Genomic DNA, 22137 nt, shown 5'->3' on the forward strand with positions numbered 1-22137 from the left:
TCCCGCTGCCTTTTCACCCCCCAGGCCAGCACGAGGAGCACCCAGCTTTGCCAGCAGCAGCAGCACCCTCGCCCAGACCCCCCCCCCAGCACCCTCCAGCAGCATCCCCTGCCCACACTGACCCCGGCCCCCCCATGGGACCCCCCAGCACCCACTCTGTGCCCAGCGGGGGCACCCAGAGGGGGTCCAGCAGCCCCCCCCTTGCTGCCACCCCCCCCGCCTGACCTACTTAGTGAATCCCTGTGCCAGCGCCCGGGCCTCCTGCCCGCATGAATAAGTGATGGGCCACGCGCTGGGGGGGGCTGCGGAGGGCCCCCCCGCCCCTGCAGCCCCCCCAGGGCTCCCACCCCCCCCACAGCCCCCCCAGGGCTCCCTCCCCGGCCCCTGCAGCCCCCCAGGGCCCCCCTCCACCCCCTGCAGCCCCCCCAGGGCTCCCCCCCCCCCCTGCAGCCCCCCCAGGGCCCCCCCCAACCCCTGCAGCCCCCCCAGGGCTCCCCCCACCCCTGCAGCCCCCCCAGGCCTCCCCCCCTGCAGCCCCCCCAGGGCTTCCCCCCCTGCAGCCCCCCCGGGTCTCCCCCCCCCAGTCCTGGGGGCTTTACTGGGAGGGCACATGGGGTACGGGGGGTGCAGCCCTGCGCAGATGTGGGGCAGGGCGGGTGCTGCAGCCCCCCCCCATGTGGGTGGGGGCACCCTGCAGACCCCCCCCAGCCCCTCACCCTGTGCCCCCCCCACCCCGTCCCTCTGTCTGTCCGTCCGTCCTGGCCACCAGCACCGGGCTGACCCACGGCCCCTCCTGGGGTCAAGCCACCGTCACCCTGCGGGGACCAACACGGCACGACCCCCCCCTTGTCCTGCAATTAGTGGCCTCGTTAGGACAGACGGACGGACACGGGGGCACGGGGCTGGTGGCTGCGGGGGGGGGGGACAGTCCCCAAGAGCCGCTGACCCTGTCCCCGACCCCGGGACTCGATCGATGCGAACGGGGCCCGTGTCCAAGCGGGACTTTGCCCCCACCCGCCAGCACCTCCGCAGTGTCCCCCCCGTCCCTGCCCTTGTCACCCCCCCGGGAGGTGGCTCTGCCCCGTCCCTGCCAGGCCCTGACCTGGGTGCATGTGTGAGGGTGCACATGGGTGTGCACGTGTGTGGGTCCGTGTACGGGGTGCACGTGTGGAGGGGTGCGAGTCCGTGTGTCTGTCCCAGTGTCCCGCAGTCTGTCCCCATGTCCCTGTGTCCCAGGGTCTGTCCCTGTGTCCCTGAGCCTCAGGGTCTGTCCCCGTGACCCTGTGTCCTGGGGTCTGTCCGTGTGTCCGTCCTTGTGCCCGTGTGTCTGTCCCAGTATCCCGTGGGGTCTGTCCCCATGTTCCTATGTCCTGGGGTCTGTCCGTGTGTCTGTCCCCGTGTCCGTGTGTCTGTCCCAGTGTCCTGTGGGGTCTGTCCCCATGTCCCTATGTCCTGGGGTCTGTCCCTGTGTCCTGGGGTCTGTCCCCATGTCCCAGTGTCCTGTGGTCTGTCCCTGTGTCCGTGTGTCCTGGGATGTGTCCGTGTGTCCATCCTTGTGCCCATGTGTCTGTCCCAGTATCCCGGGGTCTGTCCCTGTGTCCGTCCCTGTGTCCGTGTCTGTCCCAGTGTCCCGCGGTCTGTCCCCGTGTCCCTGTGTCCTGGGCTCTGTCCCCGTGTCCGTGTGTCCATCCCAGTGTCCTGCCTCCCTCTCCCTGTGTCCCTGTGTCCTGGGACCTGTCCGTGTGTCTGTCCCCATGTCCCTATGTCCTGGGGTCTGTCCGTGTGTCTGTCCTTGTGCCCGTGTGTCTGTCCCCATGTCCCTATGTCCTGGGGTCTGTCCCCGTGTCCCTGTGTCTGTCCCCGTGTCCGTGTGTCTGTCCCCATGTCCCTATGTCCCTGTGTCTGTCCCCGTGTCCCTGTGTCTGTCCCCGTGTCCGTGTGTCTGTCCCCATGTCCCCGTGTCCTGGGGTCTGTCCCCATGTCCCTGTGTCCCGGGGTCTGTCCGTGTGTCTGTCCCCGTGTCCTGGGCTCTCTCCCCGTGTCCGTGTGTCCATCCCCGTGTCCTTCCTCCCGCTCCCCGTCTCCATCCCCGTGTCCCTCCGTCTGTCCCGGCGGCTCCCACCGTGCGCTCCGCGGGCGGACACCGGGACACCGGGACACGGGGACACCGGGACACCGGGACACGGGGACCGGGGCAGGGACCGGGGCGGGGCCGGAGCGGGGCGGGGCCGGGGCGTGTCCCGGAGCCACCGCCGCCGCCGGAGCCCGGAGCCGCCGCCCGCCATGGAGCCCAACAGCCCCCGCAAGATCCAGTTCACGGTGCCGCTGCTGGAGCCGCACCTCGACCCGGAGGCGGCCGAGCAGGTGCGGGGGGGGGGGGGGATGGACAGACACACAGACACCCCCCCCGGGGGCACCGCGGGGCTGGGGGGGGGTGCGGGCACGGGAAGGGCACGGCCCGGGGTGGGGGGGCACCGGGGGGGGGCACCGGGAGGTGGTGGCACCCCCCGGGTGCGGGGGGGGACACACGGGGAGGGCACGGCCGGGTGCTGCCAGGTGGGTGCAGCCCCCGCCACCCCCACCCCGGTACTGGGGACACTGCGGGGACACCCCCAGGGCCACCCCCAGTGCCCCCGCAGGGCACCCCCCCGCTGTGCCCCCGCACCCCGAGCACCTCCGTGGGGAGGACGGGGTGGCCGTGGGGACCGGGGGGGTGGTGGGGACCGGGGTGGCAGCAGGGACCGGGGTGGCAGCAGGGATTGGGGTGGCCGTGGGGACCAGGGCAGTGGTGGGGACCGGGGTGGCCGTGGAGACCGTGGTGGCACCAGGAACCGGGGTGGCAGCAGGGACCAGGGTGGCAGCAGGGACCTGGGTGGCAGCAGGGATCAGGGTGTCCATGGGGACCAGGGTGGCAGCAGGGACCAGGGTGCCCGTGGGGACCAGGGTGGCGGTGCCAGGGCCATGTGCCGGCTCAGCACGATGCCACCAGGGCCACCCTGGGGACAGTGTAGGGTTTCGCCCCCCCGGGGCCCCTCCAGCCCTCGCTCAAGCCTGGCTCCTGCTGGAGGGGATCCCAGAGCAGCGGGGACGGGGTGGCCCGGGCGGGGGACGTGGCAGGGCTGGGGACACCCCCCCTGGGCAGCCTGACCCCTCTCCCTGCCCACCTCGCCCCCCTCAGGGGCTGCAGGGGACACGAGGGGTCTTGGGGGGACCACCACCCGCGGTCCCCATCGTCACCCGGCACAGTGAGGAGTGGGGGGGCTCCAGCCGGGGGTCCCAGCTGTGCCCCCTCCCTCAAGGCTGGGGGTCCCTGGCAGGCGGGTGGCTTCTGGGCGAGGAGCCCGTGCGTGCCAGCGGCGCGGGGGCGAGCGCGGGCCACCTCCCTGGCGAGCGGCTCGCTGTCACCAAACACGGCCACGCACCATCTGGGGCTGCCGCACGGCTCCTTCGCAGCGCGGCCCCCCCAGGAGCGAGGGCGAGAGCCGGGGGGGGCACTGCCAGGCGGTGGGCATGGGACCTCCATCCCACCTCCCATCACAGCCAGGCTACGGGGGGCTCGGGCACAGCCCTGGGGAGTCCCCTGCCCATCCCTGCCTCAGTTTCCCCTCCCAGGGGGGGCTCAGCCGCGTCTCGGCGCCTGTTGGAGCCCAACTTGGCAGCTCCTGGTGGTGTGACAGGGCCCACCAGCCAGCCCCATGCGGTGGCAGCAGGTGACAGTGCTGATGTCCCCTCCCTGGGTTTACAGCTCCTCTTTTTTGGGGTGTCCCTGCGGGGGAAGGCGTGATGTGGGTTCCCCTCATCGGGCGCTCGCACTGGCGGGGGGCTCGGCTGTGCCACCCCCTTGCCAGGCTGTGTCACGGTGTCCCCGTGTCCTGCAGGGCTGTCCCCAAGCCTGTCCAGCCCCACCCTCCAAAAGGACCCCCTCAGGCCCCCCGTGTCCCCACAGATCCCACAGCTCCTTGACCCCCATCTCTGCCGAGAGCACCCACCTCCCCTGGCCCTCCTGGGTGGCACCCCTGGGTGGCACCCCTGGGTGCCAGGCCTGGCCCGGGGCTTTGTCCTGCATCTCTGCCCCGGGTCCCCAAGCCCACCCTGAGCAGAGCGTGTCCCCAAGGCTGGGGGGGGACAATCTGGGGGCGTTTGCTCCGTCATGCTGAGATGAGCTGGACCCATCCCGCTCCCATCCCCACTCCTGGTCCCATCCCCGGTCCTGGTCCCATCCCCAGCCCCATACTGGTCCCCAATCCCAGTCCCACCCTGGCTCCCCCCGGGGTGGTGCCCCCGGGGCTGGAGGGAGCAGCCCCCCCAGGGATGCTGTGCCCCCCAGGGATGCTGTGCCCGCCGCGGGCTGCCAGGGCCGGGCTCCTGCCGTGGAGCTGCTTAATCGATGGTGGAGATTGATCTAAAAATAGCGACGGCAGGAGAGCGCGGTGGCCCGGGCGAGCTGGGGGGGGGACAGAGGGACGGAGGGGGGGACAGAGGGACGGAGGATGGAGGGATGGAGGGAGGATGGAGGATGGGGGACCGGAGCATCCCTCCCTGGGGTGTCGGGGCAGGAGCCACCCCAGCGCCGGTGTCCCCTGCCCAGTCCCAGCTCGGCGTGCTCAGCTCCCCCTCGGTGACCTTGAGCAGGTGACACCGGTGTCCCCCACCCCGTGGGGCACAGCCCTGCCCCACACCCCGGGGGGGGGCGTTTCGGTGGCGCTGGGTGGCTCTGGGTCCATCCCCAGGGGTGTGGGGCCGGATCGAGCCCTGGGGGGAGCTCAGCTCAGCCCAGCCCCATCGCTGGGGGGCAGGGTGGGGGGTGGGTGCACCCCGAGCCCGAAGGGGGGGGTGGGTGGGGGTTCCTGGGCGAGGAGGGGGCGATTCCGGGCGATTCCGGCCCCCTCGAAGCTCCGTTGAAAATCCCGATCGCGGGTTTCCATGGCAACGGGGCCGACACGGAGAAGATGCGCCGGGGGGGACCGGGGGGGGACCGGGGGGGTGGGATGGGGCGGGGGGAGGTGGGGAGGGGGCTTCCGCCACCCCAGCCCGGCTGCTGGGCTGCCTCATTAGCATCTCATCAGCATCTCATTAGGCATCCCGCCTCATTAGGGGAATCCTCGCTGGGAAATTCATTTGTCGGAGCCAACTCAGTTAGTGGGTCAGCGGGGAAAGGGGGCAGGGGAGAGCCCGTGGGCGCGGTGTCACCGCTGCCACCGCTGCCACCGCCGCCGCCACCACCGCTGCCACCAGGCACGGCCACGCTGTGGCCACCAAATCCCCCAACGGGGCCACAAACCCCCCCCCTGAAGGCCCCGAGAGGGGGACATGGGGCGGGAGCAGCCCGGGATGCTCCAGGTGACCTTGGGCAAGGACACTGTGCCCACGGAGGAAGGGCAGGGCCCCGGCGGTGTCACCGCACCGGTGTCCCCACACCGATGTCCCCGAGCGCTTCCCGGGGTATAATTAGCTCCCGGCTGTCGTTAGGGCCGGCCGGGAGATGGTGGTTTGAAGGACACCACGTGTGTCCGGCCACGGGAGCCACCAGGCCCCGGCCTGGCGTCCTCCGTCCCCATGGGGCCACCACCGCCCTGGGGACAAGGACATCGTGGAGGGGGGGTCTCGATGCTGGCGGGGGTCCGGGTGGGTGCGGTGGGGCTCGGGGTGCAGCCGCGGGTCCCGACTCTCTCTTGTCCCCCCCCCACCCCAGATCCGGAGGCGCCGACCGACTCCTGCCAACCTGGTGCTGAGCAGTGACCAGTCGTCCCCAGGTGGGTCCCCGCGCGTGTCACCCCGTCACCCCGTGCTCCCGCCCGCCCAGGGACCCCCCATGTGATGCCCAGGGACCCCCATATGTGATGCCCAGAGACCCCCACACGTGATGCCCAGTGACCCCCACACGTGATGCCCAGTGACCCCACACGTGATGCCCAGTAACCCCCACACGTGATGCCCAGGGACCCCCACACGTGACACCCAGTGACCCCCACAAGTGATGCTCAGGGACCCCCATATGTGATGCCCAGTGACCCCCACACGTGATGCTCAGGGACCCCCACACGTGATGCCCAGGGACCCCCATATGTGACACCCAGTGACCCCCACACATGATGCCCAGTGACCCCACACGTGATGCCCAGGGACCCCCACACGTGATGCCCAGGGACCCCCATATGTGATGCCCAGGGACCCCCACATGTGATGCTCAGGGACCCCCATATGTGATGCCCAGGGACCCCCACACGTGATGCCCAGTGACCCCCACACATGATGCCCAGGGACCCCCATACGTGACGCCCAGTGACCCCCATATGTGATGCCCACACGTGACGCTCAGGGACCCCCACACGTGATGCCCAGGGACCCCCACACGTGACGCTCAGGGACCCCCCCACATGATGCCCAGGGACCCCACACGTGATGCCCAGTGACCCCCACACGTGACGCTCAGGGACCCCCATATGTGATGTCCAGGGACCCCCACACGTGACGCTCAGGGACCCCCCACATGATGCCCAGTGACCCCCACACGTGATGCCCAGGGACCCCCCCACGTGATGCCCAGGGACCCCCATGCGTGATGCCCAGAGACCCCCACACGTGATGCCCAGGGACCCCCATACGTGATGCCCAGAGACCCCCACACGTGATGCCCAGGGACCCCCACACGTGACGCTCAGGGACCCCCCATGTGATGCCCAGGGACCCCCCCACGTGATGCCCAGGGACCCCCACACGTGATGCCCAGGGACCCCCACACGTGACGCCCAGGGACGCCCACACGTGACACTCAGGACCACACACACTGGTTGCAGGGACTCATCCTGCAGCCTGGCACAGAGCACCCCATGCACCGTGTCCCCCGCCCTGGCACTGTCCCCGTGTCCCTCCCCGCTCCGGGGCTGCAGTTCCAGGGTCTGACCCGGGTCACACTCAGCCCATCCATCTCCGGGGAAAGCAGCTGCCAGTGACACCGTGCTGGGGACGCCGCCACAGGGCCACCCCTGCTGACACAGGGAGCAGGGGACATCAGCTGTGACATTTCAGAGCTCCTCAGTCACCGGCCCAACGCGGCGTGTGACCTTTGGGGACAGGGTCTGACCCAGTGGCGGCTGTGTCACAGCCTCCCTGCCCCCCCCAGGCTGGGTGGCTTCATCTGTCCCCTGCTTTGGGGACACCCCAGTGGCTGCGAGACTCTGTCCCCTGCTTTGGGGACACCCCGGTGGCTTCGAGACTCTGTCCCCTGCTTTGGGGACACCCTGGTGGCTGCAAGACTCTGTGCCCTGCTTTGGGGACACCCCGGTGGCTGCAAGGCTCTGTCCCCGCTTTGGGGACACCCCGGTGGCTGCGGGACTCTGTCCCCTGCTTTGGGGACACCCTGGTGGCTGTGAAACTCTGTCCTTGCTTTGGGGACACCCTGGTGGCTGTGAGACTGTCCCCTGCTTTGGGGACACCTCAGTGGCTTCAAGACTCTGTGCCCCGCTTTGGGGACACCCTGGTGGCTGCAAGACTCTGTGCCCCGCTTTGGGGACACCCTGGTGGCTGTGAGACTCTGTCCCCTGCTTTGGGGACACCCCAGTGGCGGTGAGACTCTGTCCCCTGCTTTGGGGACACCCCGGTGGCTGGGAGACTCTGTCCCCTGCTTTGGGGACACCCTGGTGGCTGGGAGACTCTGTCCCCCACTTTGGGGACACCCTGGTGGCTGTGAGACTCTGTGTCCCACTTTGGGGACACCCCAGTGGCTGCGGGACTCTGTCCCCCGCTTTGGGGACACCCCGGTGGCTGCGAGACTCTGTCCCCAAGTGCCACCTCCAGACCCTGCACCCACTCAGCTCTGGCTGTGAATAAACCTGAGCATCACCCCGGGGGGGGGTCAGGATGTGGCCCGGGGGCTGCCAGCCTGGCCCTGTCCCCAGCGTGGGGACAAGGCTGAGCCACCACCCGCCACCCTCCTCTTGTCCCCACTGGTGGGACGTGGCAGGGGACAGGATGCTGGTTCCCATGGCAACACGGGGGGCGATGGGGATGCTGGGGGGGGGGGGGTCAGCAGGGTGGTCCCAACCTCACCCATGGCCACACCGAGCACCCACGGGTGACACAGGGACACGGGGGGGGGGGTGGCTTCACATGGGGGGTGCAGGATGGAGCCACCCTCTGCCCCCCCCCCGCTCCTTCTGCCCCCCCAGAGATCGACGAGGACCGGCTGCCCAACCCCCTGCTCAAGGTGGGTGCTGCCACCACGGGGGGGGGTCCCCAGCCCCTCGGGGTGCCCCTGGGGTGCCCCCGTGCCCCCCCCCCCTCTCACACGTCCCCTCCCCTGGCAGTCGGGGCTGCCCATGTCACCCAGGCAGAGGAAGAAGGTTTCCCGCACCACCCCGACCATGAAAGGTATTTGGGGGGGGGGGACATGGGGGAGTGCCAGTCCCCCTGGTGCCACAGGGGACACAGGGGGGGGGTGCCAGTCCCCCAGTGCCACAGGGGACCCCCAGGTGGGATGTCACCACCTGTGCTCTGCCCTTGGAGCCACCCGGCCATGCCCATGGGCACACGGGGTCTGGGTATGGCACCGGAGGGGACAGGAGGCCACCAAGCTTGTGGGGCTGTGTGTCCCCTCCCGGTGTCCCCTGGGGGGTGTGGGGACGGTCACTGCTGCCCCCCCCGTGTCCCCCCCCCCCGCCTGGCAGAGCTGCAGATGATGGTGGAGCATCACCTGTGCCAGCGGGCGCAGGGCGAGGAGGACGAGGAGGCGGCCGCCACCGGGCAGGAGCGCGGCCACTGCCACCACAGTGACACCGAGCACAGCCACAGCCCGGGTGGCACCTGCCCGCTGGCCACGCACGAGGGTGGCCCCGGCCCCGGTGAGCGTGAGTGACCCCCCCGGGGGTGCTGGGGTGGGTTGTGGGGTGTAGGGGGTGGGGGGGGGCGCTGAAGTCACCCCCTGCCCCACGGTGCCCACAGGGACCCACGGGGACGGGCGGCAAAGCCTGGCCGAGGAGGGCACCCATATAGCACCGCAGGGGGGCACCGGCAAGGGCCCGGCCAGCACCCAGTAGGTACGTACTGGGGCACTGGGGGGATACTGGGGCACTGTACTGGGGCACTGGGGGGGTACTGGGGCTCTGGGGGGGGGTACTGGGGCGCTGGGGAGGTGTACTGGGGCACTGGGTGGTACTGGGGCACTGGGGAGGATACTGGGGCACTGTACTGGGGCACTGGGGGGGGTACGGGGGCACTGGGGAGGATACTGGGACACTGTACTGGGGCACTGGGGGGTGGTACTGGGGCACTGGACGGGGTACCGGGGCACTGGGTGGTACTGGGGCACTGGAGGGCGGATACTGGGACACTGTACTGGGGCACTGGAGCAGGTACTGGGGCACTGTGGGGGGTATGGGGGCACTGGGGAGGATACTGGGACACTGTACTGGGGCAGTGGGGGGGGGGTACTGGGGCACTGGGGGGGTACTGGGGCACTGGAGGGGGGGTATTGGGGCACTGAAGGGGGGATACTGGGGTACTGGGCGGGGTACTGGGACACTGGGGGGAGTACTGGGGCATTGTGGAGGGTACTGGGACACTGTACTGGGGCACTGGGGAGGGTACTGGGGCACTGGGTGGTACTGGGGCACTGGGGAGGGTACTGGGACACTCTACTGGGGCACTGGGAGGGGTACTGGGACACTGTACTGGGGCACTGGGGGGGTACTGGGTCACTGGGGAGGGTACTGGGGCACTGGGTGGTACTGGGACACTGTGGAGGATACTGGGACACTGGGGGGGGTAGTGGGACACTGGGGAGGTGTACTGGGTCACTGGGGGGGGTAGTGGGGCACTGGGGAGGTGTACTGGGGCACTGGGTGGTACTGGGGCACTGAGGAGGGTACTGGGGCACTGGGGAGAATACTGGGACACTGGGGGGTACTGGGACATCAGGGGGGTATCCTGGGCACCACGCCAGGGGAGGGGACAGTGGCGCTGGGTGAGGGTGGCACCGGGGCCGTGGCTCTGGCCCTGCTGGGGCCCCCCCCCGCCACGGGGTGCCCGGGGTGCCCGTCCCCAGCGGGTGCCCGTGTCCCCGTCCCCAGCGGGTGCCCGTGTCCCCAGGTGCGGGCACAGGAGCCCCCAACGCCGCCGGGATTTTTTATAGCGGATTTTCTACCCCCCCCGCGGCGCCTCGGGGGGGGACGTTTGTCACTGCCACGGGCACATGTCCCCCCCCCCCCGGGGGGGTGGCACTCTGGGGACAATGCCCACCCCATCCCCTCGCCCCCCCCCCCCCTCCCTGTGTCCCCAGGGTGGGTGACACTGGTGACACCGGGCAGCACCCCTCGAGCACGGCCACCCCCTCACTGCCAGCCCCGCGGTGTCCCCAGGGCCACCCCGCTGTCACCACCCCCCCAGGGTGGGGGGGGACAGGACCCCGCTGCTCCCAGGGACACGGGGAGCTTCACTCCCCCCCCCAGCACACGCGTGTGTGTGTGCACACGCGTGTGCACACGCACACGCATGGCGGGGGGGGGACCTGGGCCTTTGCACGCACACGCGTGTGCACACACGGACACGGGGGGGTTGGGGCACGCCCACGCACTTGGCACACGTGCTTCGCATGTGCGCGCACACGGAACACGCGTGCACACGCCTGGGGGGCGCGGGGACCCCCCCCCATTAAAGGGATCCCCTCTCCCCGCCGCCTCCGCCTCGCCTTCGCACCGGGGGGGGGGTATGGGGCACCCCCCCCCCCCCCACCCTTGGGTGCTGCGCCCAGCACCCACCTCCGCGCTTCAGCACCCCCCAGGGTCCCATCCCACCCTGTCCCCCCCCCCCAGTGCCCAGGAGCAGGGGGCTGGTGGTGCCCGTTTATTAATTGCTCATTAGCGGCGGCTTCGCATGCGCGGGGGGGTGGGTGGGTGCGTGGGGTGGGTGGGGGGGGTGGGTGCGAGGTGACCGGGGTTGGGTGACGGGGGGGGGGGGGGACACACGACGCGGTACCGCAGGGTAGAAAAGTACAAACACAGCCGGGCCCGAGGCCACGGTGATGGGCACGGGGGGGCGGGGGGCGGCTGGACGCTGGGTGATGGGCACGGCGGGGTGGGGGGGGAGGTGGCTGGAGGCTGGGTGATGGGCACAGCGGAGCCGGGGTGCCAGAGGGTGCTCAGGGTGCCAGAGGGTGCTCAGGGCACCCCGGGGGTGCCAGAGGGTGCTCGGGGCCCCCCGGGGTGCCAGAGGCACAGCAGGGCTGGAGGAACCTGGGGGGGGGGGAATACGGGGGGGGCACGCTGGGGCTGGAGGGTGCTGGGGGCACAGTGGAGCCAGAAGGTGCTGGGGGTCCCCAGGACTGGGGGGTGCTGGGGGTCGCTGGGAGCTGGGGGGTGCTGGGGGTCCCTGGGCGATGCCAGAGCCAGGGGCTGGCACTGTCCCCCCCCAGGGCCCGATCCTGCCCTCCCCACACTCCTCTGGCCCCACACGCACCCTGTCACCACCTCGCTGCCCCCCCATGTCCCCCAGCCTCACCCACGCGGGGCAGGACCCCCCCAGGGACGCCCTGAGGTGCCCCTGGGGCTGGCAGACCTGGGGACAGGCCCCACAGGGACGTGTCCCCACCCTGGGGTGACACGGAGACACATGTCCGGGGACAGGGACACTTGGGGCAGGCGTGGTGGGGTGGGACGCAGGGGGACATTTGGGGACACCCATCACAGTGGGGCTGGACAGACCCAGCTGGGACAGAGGGGAGCGTGGTGGCCCTCGGGGTGACAGCGTGCCCCATCCCTTGGTCCCGTGCTGTCCCCAGTGCCACCATCATCGTCCCCAGTGCCACCATCATCGTCCCCAGCCCCCCTCGAGCACCCAGCGGGGCGAGAAGAAGCTTTTTTAAAAAGCCATGAGGACAAAACCCGGCGAGTGGGGTGGGGGGGGTGGTGGCCGGGCTGGCGTGGCAGTGAGGGGCTCGGTGTCACCAGGGGCTCAGTGTCACTGTCACCCGTGGCCCGAAGCTGCTCCTGGCCCCGACGTCGGTCCCCGGGCGGCTCCTGCCCCGCGCGTGGTGCTGAGCTCGATGGCGTCACCCGGCTGGGCAAGGACCTGCCGCCGTGGGGCTGGGGACAGTCACGGGGATGCCACCAACCCCCCCACCCTGCTGTGTCCCCCCCCCAGCGCCCACCTCGCTGCCCCCGGGGCTACTCCACGTCCCCGTTGTGGCTGTGCGGGGTGGGGGGCGGCTGCTCCTCGCAGGGCGACGGCTCCTCCACGGACCCCTGGGTGGTGAGGCCTGGGGGGGGGCACAGGGCGGGGGGGTCACTGTGGCCCCCGGGGGGGTCACTGCGGCCCCCGGCGGGGCTGAGACCCCCCAGCGCATCCCCCCACCCGGGGCCACCCACCCCACACCTCTGGGGCCACCCCCCGCTCTGTGCTTGGGCCACCTCCCCACCCAGGGATGCTCAGCACAGCCCTGGCCACCCGCGTCCCTGTGGTGGTCCCCATCCCTTCCCTGGTGGCCATGGTTGTCCCCATCCCCTCCCCAGTGGCCATGGTGGCTGTGGTGGCCCCCATCCCCTCCCTAGTGGCCCCCATCTCCTCCCTGGTGGCCTTGGTTGTCCCCATCCCCTTGCCAGTGGCTGTGGTGGTCCCCATCCCCTCCCCGGTGGCCAGGGTGGGCCCCATCCCCTCTTGGGTGGCCATGGTGGACCCCATCCCCTCCCTGCTGGCCTTGGTGGTCCCCATCCCCTCCCCAGTGGCTGTGGTGGCCCCCATCCCTTCCCGGTGGCCCCCATCCCTCCCCAGTAGTCATGGTGACTATGGTGGCCCCCATCCCCTCCCCGGTGGCCGTGGTGGTCCCCATCCCCTCCCTGGTGGCCATGGTGGCTGTGGTGGCCCCCATTCCCTCCCTGGTGGCCGTGGTGGTCCCCATCCCCTCCTGGGTGGCTGTGGTGGCTGTGGTTGTCCCCATCCCCTCCCCGGTGGCTGTGGTGGCCCCCATCCCCTCCCCAGTGGCTGTGGTGGTCCCCATCCCCTCCCCAGTGGCCATGGTGGCTGTGGTTGTCCACATCCCCTCCCTGGTGGCTGTGGTGGTCCCCATCCCCTCCTGGGTGGCTCTGGTGGCTGTGGTTGTCCCCATCCCCTCCCCGGTGGCCTTGGTGGCCCCCATCCCCTCCCCAGCGGCCATGGTGGTCCCCATCCCCACCCCAGTGGCCGCGGTGGCCGTCACCTACCGCTGGCCGCCCTCTCCTTCCACTTCTGCTTGTTCTCCTGGATGTACTTGGCCCAGGTGGCCCGGAACCCGGCCAGGTCGGCCTTGATGTCCCCCAGCTCCAGGTGCTCGTCCAGGGACGGCTGCCGCCACTGCGCGCTGCGGGGACGGGGACAGCTGGCAGCCGGGCAGTGCCACCACTGCCACCCCCCCCAGGCTGAGCCCCACCACCTCCTCCTGAGCAAGGGGGAAACTGAGGCAGGGCGGGGTGGCCCACCTGGCCTGGGGGCTGCCCGCCGGGTTGCCCTTGGCCTTGGTGCCATCCTCGGCCGGGGGCAGCACCATCTTCTCGGCCACGTCGGTCAGCACCGAGAAGGTGGGCTCCACGATGAAGTCGATGAAGCCTGTGGTGGGGGACGTGGCATCAGTGGGGACACCCCCTGTGCGAGGGGACACGGTGGGGACACGGTGGGGACAGGGACACCCCCCCACCACCACTCACCGATCTGGGACTGGGCCACCAGCGTGGAGGTGCGGTCGCAGAGGGGCGAGAAGGGCAGCCCCAGCTCAGCCTCCTTGTCCCCCTGGCACGGCAAAGAGGTGTCCCCAAGGGCTGGTGGCCCCTACGTCCCATCGCTTGTCCCCAAGGAGGGGACACGGGTGTCCTACCTGCCTGAAGAACTCCTCCATGAGGGCCTTGGTCCAGCGGCTGTGAACCCCCCACTGCTTGGTGGGGTGGCTGATGTCGGCCGCGTGCAGCAGCAGCGACAGCACCTTGGACTTGTCGATCCTGGCGAGGGGACCCCGAGGCTTGTCCCCAAAGCCACGTGTGTCCCCTCCCCTTGTCCCCATCCCACCCCCACACTCACCGCTCCAGCTGCTGCAGCGACGTCCTCATGGACTTCACTTGCTGGAAGTGACAGGACATGTCGGTGGCCAGGACCATCTCGATGACCAGAGCCCTCAGCTCCCTGTGCCCCGGGGGGTGGGGGGGGGGGGAAATGCCATCAGGGGACAGTCCCCCAGGGGTGGGGACAGCGCTGGGGACACGGGCAGGGACCTTACACGAACTCGTCCTTGGTGAGGTTGACGAAGATGTTCATGTCGTCGTCCTGCAGCATGCGGAACACGGCGCTGATGTGGTGGTTCTCCAGCACCGAGCGGTCGTTGTAGAGGATGGCACAGTCCGACCTGGGGACACAGGGGACAGTGGCACCCTGGCACGGTGAGGGGGGGACAGCCTGAGCCCCTGCCGGGGAGAGGGATGTCCCCAAGGCACCAGCATGGCTGTGTCCTGGCATATCGGTGGCACTGAGTGTCCCCAGGGTGCCACCAGACCTGTATCCTGGCCGTATCAGTGGCACTGAGTGTCCTCAGGGTGCCACCAGACCTGTGTCCTGGCCATATCAGTGGCCCTGGGTGTCCCCAGAGTGCCAGCACATCTGTATCATGGCCATATTAGTGGCCCTGGGTGTCCCCAGGGTGCCACCAGACCTGTATCCTGGCCATATCAGTGGCCCTCAGTGTCCCCAAGGTGCCACCAGACCTGTGTCCTGGCCATATCAGTGACCCTGGGTGTCCCCAAGGTGCCACCAGACCTGGATCCTGGCCATATCAGTGGCCCTGGGTGTCCCCAAGGTGCCACCAGACCTGGATCCTGGCCATATCAGTGGCCCTGGGTGTCCCCAAGGTGCCACCAGACCTGTGTCCTGGCCATAGATGTGACCCCAGGTGCCCTGGGTGTCCCCAAGGTGCCACTCAGTCCTTTCCGTGCCCCACAGTGTCCCACGTGTCCCCATAACAGGTCCCCAGCCCTGCGTGCTCTGTCCACGCTGTGCCATGCCACCTGCGCCATGCCATGCCACCCATGCCACCTGCATCATGCCATGCCACCCATGCCATGCTGTACCATGCCACCTGCACCATGCCATGCTGTGCCATGCCACGCTGTGCCATGCCACCTGCGCCATGCCATGCCCCCCATGCCATGCTGTACCATGCCACCTGCACCATGCCATGCTGTGCCATGCCACGCTGTGCCATGCCACCTGCGCCATGCCATGCCACCTGCATCATGCCGTGCCACCCATGCCGTGCTGTGCCACCTGTGCCATCCTCCGCCATGCCACCTGCACCGTGCCACCTATGCCGTGCTCTGCCATGCTACCTGCACCGTGCTGTGCCAGCCGTGCCATGCCGTGCCCCCCGCCCTCACTTGGTCTGGATGTGGAAGCTGTTGGTGGTGCCCGTGTGCTCGTAGTCGTGGATGGCGGCGGCGAAGATGATGGCCAGGACCTCGATCTCCGTCAGGTAGTGCTGGGGGGACGCGGGCATCAGGGTGGCACCAGTGCCACCCCGCGAGGGCACGGGGTCCTCCGTGCGTGTTTTCACACGACCGCGTGTGACTACACACATGCGCAGCCACCCACGTGCGTGACAACCGCATGGGGACACCAGGGCGTGTGCCCGTGCCAGGTGCCACCCTGCATGTGCCCACCCCGGGGGTCACCCCATCTCCCCCCATCGTCCCGGTGACGTTCCCATGGCGATGGCGCACCGTCTCCATGGCAACAAGCATCGCTTGGACCAGCCGGATGGGGCACAGCCCCAGGGACCCCGTGGCACCCCCTGGCACCCCCCTGTGCCCCCGTACCACCATGCCAGTGCGCAGCAGGAAGCAGTGGACGGTCTGGGTGACGTCGGCGGCGTGGGCCTGGTTGTGGTAGGGGTTCCGGTACTTTCCGTACCCGGCCTCCAGCGCGTCCAGCAGCGTCGTCAGGAAGGCGGCGGGGATCTGCGGCGCGGGCACGAGGGCTAACAGGGTCAACCCCCCCCCGCCAAGGCCACCCCGGGGGCACCCATGGGTGGGCACGGGCGCGGGTGGTACCTTGAAGCGGGTGTTGAGGTTGTGGCGGGTGAAGAGCTCGAAGACGACGGTGCGCAGGGAGTGCTCGTCCGTCACGCGGTGCAGAGCGAAGACGTCGAAGCTCCAGAGGTCGAGGCTCTGCGGGGGGCACGGGGGGCACCCGGTGACACCTGGCAATGCCAGGCAATGCCACGCAACACCCAGCAGTGCCCACGGGTGCCCAGTGAAGCCCAGGGATGCTGAGCCGTACCAGGCAATGCCCAGGGATGCTGAGCCGTGCCCAGGGATGCTGAGCCATGTCATGCCATGCCATGCCCAGGGATGTCCAGCCGTGCCCAGAGATGCCCAGGCAATGCCCATCCATGCTCAAGGATAGCCAGATACAGCCCAGGGATGCTAAGTCATGCCCAGGTAATGCCCAGCCAATGCCCAGCCATGCCCAAGGATGCCCAGGCAATGCCCAGCCATGCCATGCCATGCCATGCCCAGGGATGCCCAATGCCCAGCCATGCCAGGCCATGCCCAGGGATGCCCCATCATGCCAGGTAATGCCCAGCCATGCCCAGGGCTGCCCAGCCGTGCCCAGGGATGCCCAGGCAATGCCCAGCCATGCCAGGCAATGCCCAGGGATACCCAGCCGTGCCATGCCATGCCCAGGGATGCCCCCCGCACCCCACGGTACCTTCAGGCAGTTCAGGACGGAGGTGGAGTAGCTGGGCCCCACGGCCGTGTACGTCCGGCGGAACATCCTGCGGGGGGGGGGGGTCGGGGCTGAGGTGGGTGCTGGGGGACAGCCCTGGGTGCTGGGGACCCACCTGGGTGCTGGGGGACAGATCTGGGTGCTGGGGACCCACCTTGGTGCCAGGGGACCCACCTGGGTGCTTGAGGGTAGTCCCTGGGTGCTGGGGACCCACCTGGGAGCTGGGGGACCCACCTTGGTCCTTGGGGACCCTCCTCGGTGCCAGGGGACCCACCTGGGTGCTGATGACATCCCTTGGGTGTTCAGGGACCCACCTTGGTGCTTGGGGACCCACCTCAGTGCAGGGGATAGTCCCTGGGTGCTGGGGACCCACCTGGGTGCCAGGGACCCAGCTGGGTGCCAGGGGACAGCCCCTGGGTGCTCAGGGACCCACCTTGGTGCCAGGGCACCCACCTCGGTGCTGATGACAGCCCCTGGGGTGCTGGGGTATAGTCCTGGGGTGCTGGGGACCCACCTGGGTGTCAATGACAGCCCCTGGGTGCTCCAGGACCCACCTTGGTCCTGAGGTGCTGAGGACCCACCTGGGTGCCAGGCACAGCCCCTGGGTGCCACAAGACAGCCCCAAACCCACCAGTACCCACCCTCCCACCCTCCGTCTCCATCCCAGCCGTGTCCCACCCTGACACCCCCATCCACCCAGGGTTGGGGGGTGCCACCCAGCACCCACCCACCTCTCCACGAAGATGCCAGCCTGGACGGCGTGGACGATGCTGCGGAACTTGGGCTTCTCCTCTGCCCGCCGCCCCTTGGCCCGCGCCTGCTGGGTGAAGGTGGCCGCCAGCCAGTCCCGCACCTCCGAGGGCACCGCTGCGTCCGAGCCCAGCGCCCGCAGCTCGTCCTCGGCGTCCAGCATCTGCCTGCGGGGTGGGCACGGGACGGTGACACCGGGGCGGGTGTTGTCGTCCCCCCCATGCCAGCCCGCGTGCCCGCACCTCGTCTCGTCGATGCAGACGGCCTCGAGCAGCGCGGCCGCGTACGCCAGGTTCCGCTTCAGCTCCTCCATGTTCACCTCGCCCGCCTCCAGCTGCTTCACCAGGTACCGCAGCCTGCAGGGGCACGGGCACCGGGCACCGCGTCACCAGGACCCCGGGCACCGCAGCACCGCATCACTGGGCACCACGGCACCGTGGCACCGAGTCACTGGGCCCCCGGGCACTGCGGCACTGGGTCACCTGGACCCCAGGCACCATGTCACCTGGCACCGTGGCACTGGGTACCCGCAGCACCGTGGCACCGGGCACCGTGGCACCGTGTCACTAGGAAGCTGGGCACCGCATCACTGGGCAGCCAGGCACCGTGGCACTGGGCACCAGGGCACCGTGTCACCAGGGCCCCGGGCACTGCAGCACTGTGTCACCATATCACCCCTGGGCACCATATCACCGTGTCACCAGGCATTGTGGCACCGGGCACTGCGGCACCGGGCACTGCGGCACCAGGGACCTCGGCACCAGGCACCAGGGCACCGTGTCACCAGGACCTCGGGCAACAAGTCACCAGGCACCGCGGCACTGGGACCCCGGGTACCATGTCACTAGGCACCACAGCACCGTGTCACCTGGACCCCGGGCACCATGTCACCGGGCACCGTGGCACTGGGTACCTGCAGCACCGGGACCCCGGGCACCGCATCACCAGGACCCCGGGCACCACAGCACTGTGTCACCAGGACCCCGGGCACTGCGGCACCGGGCACTGGGGCACCATGTCACCAGGACCCCGGGCACCATGTCACTGGGCAACAAGTCACCAGGCATCACATCACTGGGCACCACAGCACTGGGACCCTGGGCACCGCATCACCAGGGAGCCAGGCACCGTGTCACCGGGCACCGCAAGACCGGTCAGCTGAGCCCCGCGGCACCGGGACCCTGGGCACCACGTCACCGGGCAGCCGGGCACTGTGGCACCAGGAAGCTGGGCACCGTGTCACCAGGCACCGCATCACCAGCCCCCAGGCAGCCGTGGGCAGTGGGGGGATGTGCCCACACACGCGCCTGGGCAGCACCCAGAGGTGTCTTTGTGTCCCGGGTGAGCGCAGGGTGGTGGCAGTGACCCAGGGGACAGTCCCCAGGAGGCGACAGTGCCATGACCCTGGGAGGGACCAGGAATGCCATGGCCAGCGGGGCCATGGCACAGCGTGGGGACAGGGCTACTGCGAGGGGACAAGGGGACAAGGGGACCTCCCACCGCTCCGGCGCGGGACGGAGCCACCGGGTGCCCACAGCTCGGGGACGAAGCCACCGGGTCCCCAGGGCTGGGGCACACGGGGCGCTGGCAGCGGGGAGGGCTGGCGAGGGCACCTCGTAATTATTAATTGGTTTTAATTAACAGCCGCCACCCCACGCCGGGGCACCCGCACATGTATGTGTGTGCGTGTGCAAGCGCACACGCGTGTGCGGCTGCCCACAGGTGCCCGGAGCAGCGCCCGGACCCCGGCTGGGCAGGTGGGGGCCACCGTGTCCCCCGGCCAAGGTGACAGTGACGCTGCCAGCGCGCGGTGGAGGGGGACCGGGGGGGCGGCCAGACGTCACGTTCGAGCGTGACGCTCGGCTGCGGGGGAAAGTGACCTTGGGAAGGCGGCTGTCACCTTCCCGCGCCCGGCCACCCATCCCTGGGGACCCCCACCCTCGGTGGCACGGCCACGGGGGACCCCCGTGTCACTCGCCCATCACGGGTGGCTCCGGGACCCCCCGAGCGGAGCCCCAGGGACGGCCACCGCCTGCCCCGGCAGCGGGGGTCGGGCTGCGTCACGCTGCCAGGCAGGTGCCACCCACGGTCCCCACGGGCTGCCTGTCACCACCCACGGCCCCCGCTGCTGCCAGCCCCCCCCTCCCCGTGCCACCCCCCGACGTGTCCCTGCAGGGCCGCTGGCACCTCGCTGCCCCCGAGGGTGGCACCAGTGTCCCCAGAGCCACCTCTGGGGTGCGGGGTCATCTTCAGGGCGCTGGGGACCCCCCAGGAGTGACGCCACAGCCCTACTTGCACCCATGGGTGCTGTTACCCCCCCCCCAGCTCCCTCCCCTGGGGTCCTGCCACCAGTCCCCAACGCTCGGGGTGCCAGCGGGGGGCACCGGGATCCTGCACCCTAGGGTGCTGCTCCCCTTGGTCACCCCAGTGGGAGCTGGGGACCGTCCCCAGGCGCCCTCAGTGCTGGCAGGGAGGGGGGGGGACACGGCGGGGGACACGGCGGGGGACACGCAGGGACCCCCCGCAGCGGTTTGGGGAGGGGGAGGCGCAGCCCCCGCGCTCGCACACGCGCTGCCCGGGGCACACGCAGGTGCGTGAACGTGCACACGTGCTCCCGCACACGCACACGTGGGGACCCCCCGCTCCCACCCACCCACCCACACACACCCAGGTGAGCTCGCACACGCCTCCACACACGCGTGTGCACGCTCCCGTGCCCGCAGCGGCGTGCGCAGCGCGTTGCACGCTCAGGCTTGCACGCGCACTGTTTCACGCCCCGGCTGGGTCATGCCGTGGCCTCGCGTGAAACACGCTCGGGTGAGCAGCTCACGGGCGAGCGTGTGACACGGGCACCTCGTCCCCGTGTCCCCCCGGCGCCGTGCACGCTCCTGCCACGCGCCTTCGCCAGCCGCCACGTGCGGACCGGCCCCGCACACGTGTGCACAGGCCCCGCACACGTGTGCACTCTCGCCCCTCGCACGCCCACGCCCGCACGAGGACCCGCACGAGCCGCGGGTTCACCAAGGGGCACAAGCGCACGTGAGCCCACGCGTGAGCACGGCTGCACGCCCCGGGCGAGGGGGTGGCACCCCCCGGGGTCACCGAGAGCCCCTCGGTGGGGAGGGGGCACAGGGTGGCACCCCAGGGTGTCAGAGGGTGGCACCCCCTCCCCGCTCTGCCACCCCCCCCAGAGTTGGGGGCACCCCAGTCCTTGCCCACCCCACGGTACCACCCGGGTAAGGGGTGCTGGGGGACCCCCCAGAGCTGCCCCATCACACCCACCCCAGGCTTATGGGTGCCCCCACCCCAAGGGGGTGCAATGGGTGCAGGGGGGGGTCCCGAGGGTGACTGGGGGGGGGGTCAGCACATGGATGGGACGGGGGGCACCCGGGGAGGTCCCCAGGGGTGAAGGGCTCCAGGGGGACCCCAGGGGCAGCTGAAGGTCCCAGAGGGTCCTGCCTGGGTGGGGGGGTGGTGCAGGGTGGGGGGCACAGGGTGGGGGGCACGGGGGACTCAGAGGAGGGTCCCCAAAGGGGGGTGTCGGGGGTTCGGGGGGCTGCGATGCTAGGGTGGGCTCGGGGGTCCTGGTTTGGGGCGGGGTCCCGGTTTGAGCGTCCCGGTTTGGGGGGGGGGGTCCCGGTTGGGGGGGGGGTCCCGGTTCGGGGGGGTCACTCACAGCGCCCGCAGCTTGACCCAGATCTTCTTGCTGGGGGCGGACTTGATCTCCACCGGGGACGGGCAGCCCCCGGCCGGCTCCAGCGCCCCGCGCTCGGGCTCCAGCCCCGGGAGGCTCCGCGGCGGCTCCATCCCCCTGCACCGGCGGGGACGCGCCCTCAGCACCGGCACCGGGCAGCCCCCCCGGTACCGCCCCGCAGCCCCGGTAGCGGCCTCACCCCCCTCCGCCACCCGCCACCCGCTCCCGGTACCCGGCGGCTGCGCAGGCAGCACCGGCCCGGGCGGCGGAGCTAAGATGGCATCCCGGGCCCCGGGGGTGGGAGTGGGGATGGGGGGCACCGGGGGGGGGGGGGGGGGCGCACCGGGGATGGGGGAAATGAGGAGGGGAGAACCGGGAGGGGAGCACCGGGATGGGGAGAACCGGGGGTGGGGGGCACCGGGGATGGGGGAGCACCGGGAAGGAGAGGCACCGGGGATGGGGGAAACGAGGAGGGGAGAACCGGGGGGCACCGGGGAGGAAAGAACCGGGATGGGGAGCACTGGCATGCGGCGGCGGGGACCGGGGATGCTGCGCGCTCCTACCCGGGGATGCTCGGCCGGGAAGCGCCGGTGCTGCCGGTGCTGCTGGTGCTGCCGGTGCTGCTGGTGCCACCGGTGCCGCCGCTCCCCGGTGCTCCCGTCGCTGTCGGCTCTGCCTCCGCCGCCCGGGGCTCACCGCAACTTTCCCCGAGCAGGCACCGGCACCGGCGGGAGGGCGGGGAGGGGCGAGGGGGGGAGCCGGGGGCGGGGGGAGCCGGGAACCGGGGCCCGCCCAGCGCCGGCACCGCGGGAACGGGTGGCCCGGGACCCCCACGGGGCTGGGGGGGGGATGGCCCGGGACCCCCCGGCCAGGACCCCATAAGGGGTGTGGGAGGGTCTGGTCCCTCGGGACCCCTGTGGGGGGGGCACCCCAGGACCCCTATGGGGCTATAGGGGATG

The 22137-nt window shown here is 70.7% G+C and overlaps 2 protein-coding genes across 3 annotated transcripts; one reads left to right on the forward strand and one right to left on the reverse strand.

Moving 5' to 3' along the window:
* Positions 1-2224: 2224 nt before the first annotated feature.
* On the forward strand, positions 2225-10666 carry PPP1R1A (protein phosphatase 1 regulatory inhibitor subunit 1A). 2 transcript variants are annotated; one of them, XM_068409817.1, is made up of 7 exons: positions 2225-2364; positions 5693-5753; positions 8169-8206; positions 8307-8370; positions 8667-8846; positions 8941-9035; positions 10087-10666. In XM_068409817.1, exons 1-6 carry the CDS (start codon positions 2284-2286, stop codon positions 9033-9035), a joined length of 519 nt encoding a protein of 172 aa, XP_068265918.1. In that variant the 5' UTR covers positions 2225-2283; the 3' UTR covers positions 10087-10666. The 2 variants fall into 2 exon arrangements, with proteins under 2 accessions (XP_068265918.1, XP_068265919.1); XM_068409818.1 differs by having other exon boundaries at positions 8667-8840.
* Positions 10667-12158: 1492 nt separating this feature from the next.
* PDE1B (phosphodiesterase 1B) lies at positions 12159-21291 on the reverse strand. Its single transcript, XM_068409800.1, has 14 exons — positions 21161-21291; positions 17727-17840; positions 17466-17651; positions 16717-16783; positions 16056-16172; positions 15822-15962; positions 15384-15484; positions 14234-14359; positions 14038-14139; positions 13838-13958; positions 13671-13752; positions 13446-13572; positions 13191-13327; positions 12159-12250 (listed from the first exon to the last, which is right to left on the reverse strand). Exons 1-14 carry the CDS (start codon positions 21289-21291, stop codon positions 12159-12161), a joined length of 1644 nt encoding a protein of 547 aa, XP_068265901.1.
* Positions 21292-22137: the final 846 nt, after the last annotated feature.

This window comes from Nyctibius grandis, chromosome 11 (assembly GCF_013368605.1).
Source record: "Nyctibius grandis isolate bNycGra1 chromosome 11, bNycGra1.pri, whole genome shotgun sequence".
Classification (NCBI taxonomy): Eukaryota; Metazoa; Chordata; class Aves; order Nyctibiiformes; family Nyctibiidae; genus Nyctibius; species Nyctibius grandis.

What these genes read in the sequence shown, in the direction of transcription:
- PDE1B (XM_068409800.1), bottom strand. Translation starts at nt 21,291, where the DNA reads ATGGAGCCGCCGCGGAGCCTCCCGGGGCTGGAGCCCGAGCGCGGGGCG. An exon ending in TCGCTGCAGCAGCTGGAGCG is followed by an intron (nt 13,959 to 14,037) that starts GTGAGTGTGGGG and finishes TCCCCTCGCCAG; the next exon opens with GATCGACAAGTCCAAGGTGC. An exon ending in GAAGGAGAGGGCGGCCAGCG is followed by an intron (nt 12,251 to 13,190) that starts GTAGGTGACGGC and finishes GCCCCCCCCCAG; the next exon opens with GCCTCACCACCCAGGGGTCC.
- PPP1R1A (XM_068409817.1), top strand. Translation starts at nt 2,284, where the DNA reads ATGGAGCCCAACAGCCCCCGCAAGATCCAGTTCACGGTGCCGCTGCTG. An exon ending in CACCACCCCGACCATGAAAG is followed by an intron (nt 8,371 to 8,666) that starts GTATTTGGGGGG and finishes CCCGCCTGGCAG; the next exon opens with AGCTGCAGATGATGGTGGAG. An exon ending in TGGCCCCGGCCCCGGTGAGC is followed by an intron (nt 8,847 to 8,940) that starts GTGAGTGACCCC and finishes CGGTGCCCACAG; the next exon opens with GGACCCACGGGGACGGGCGG.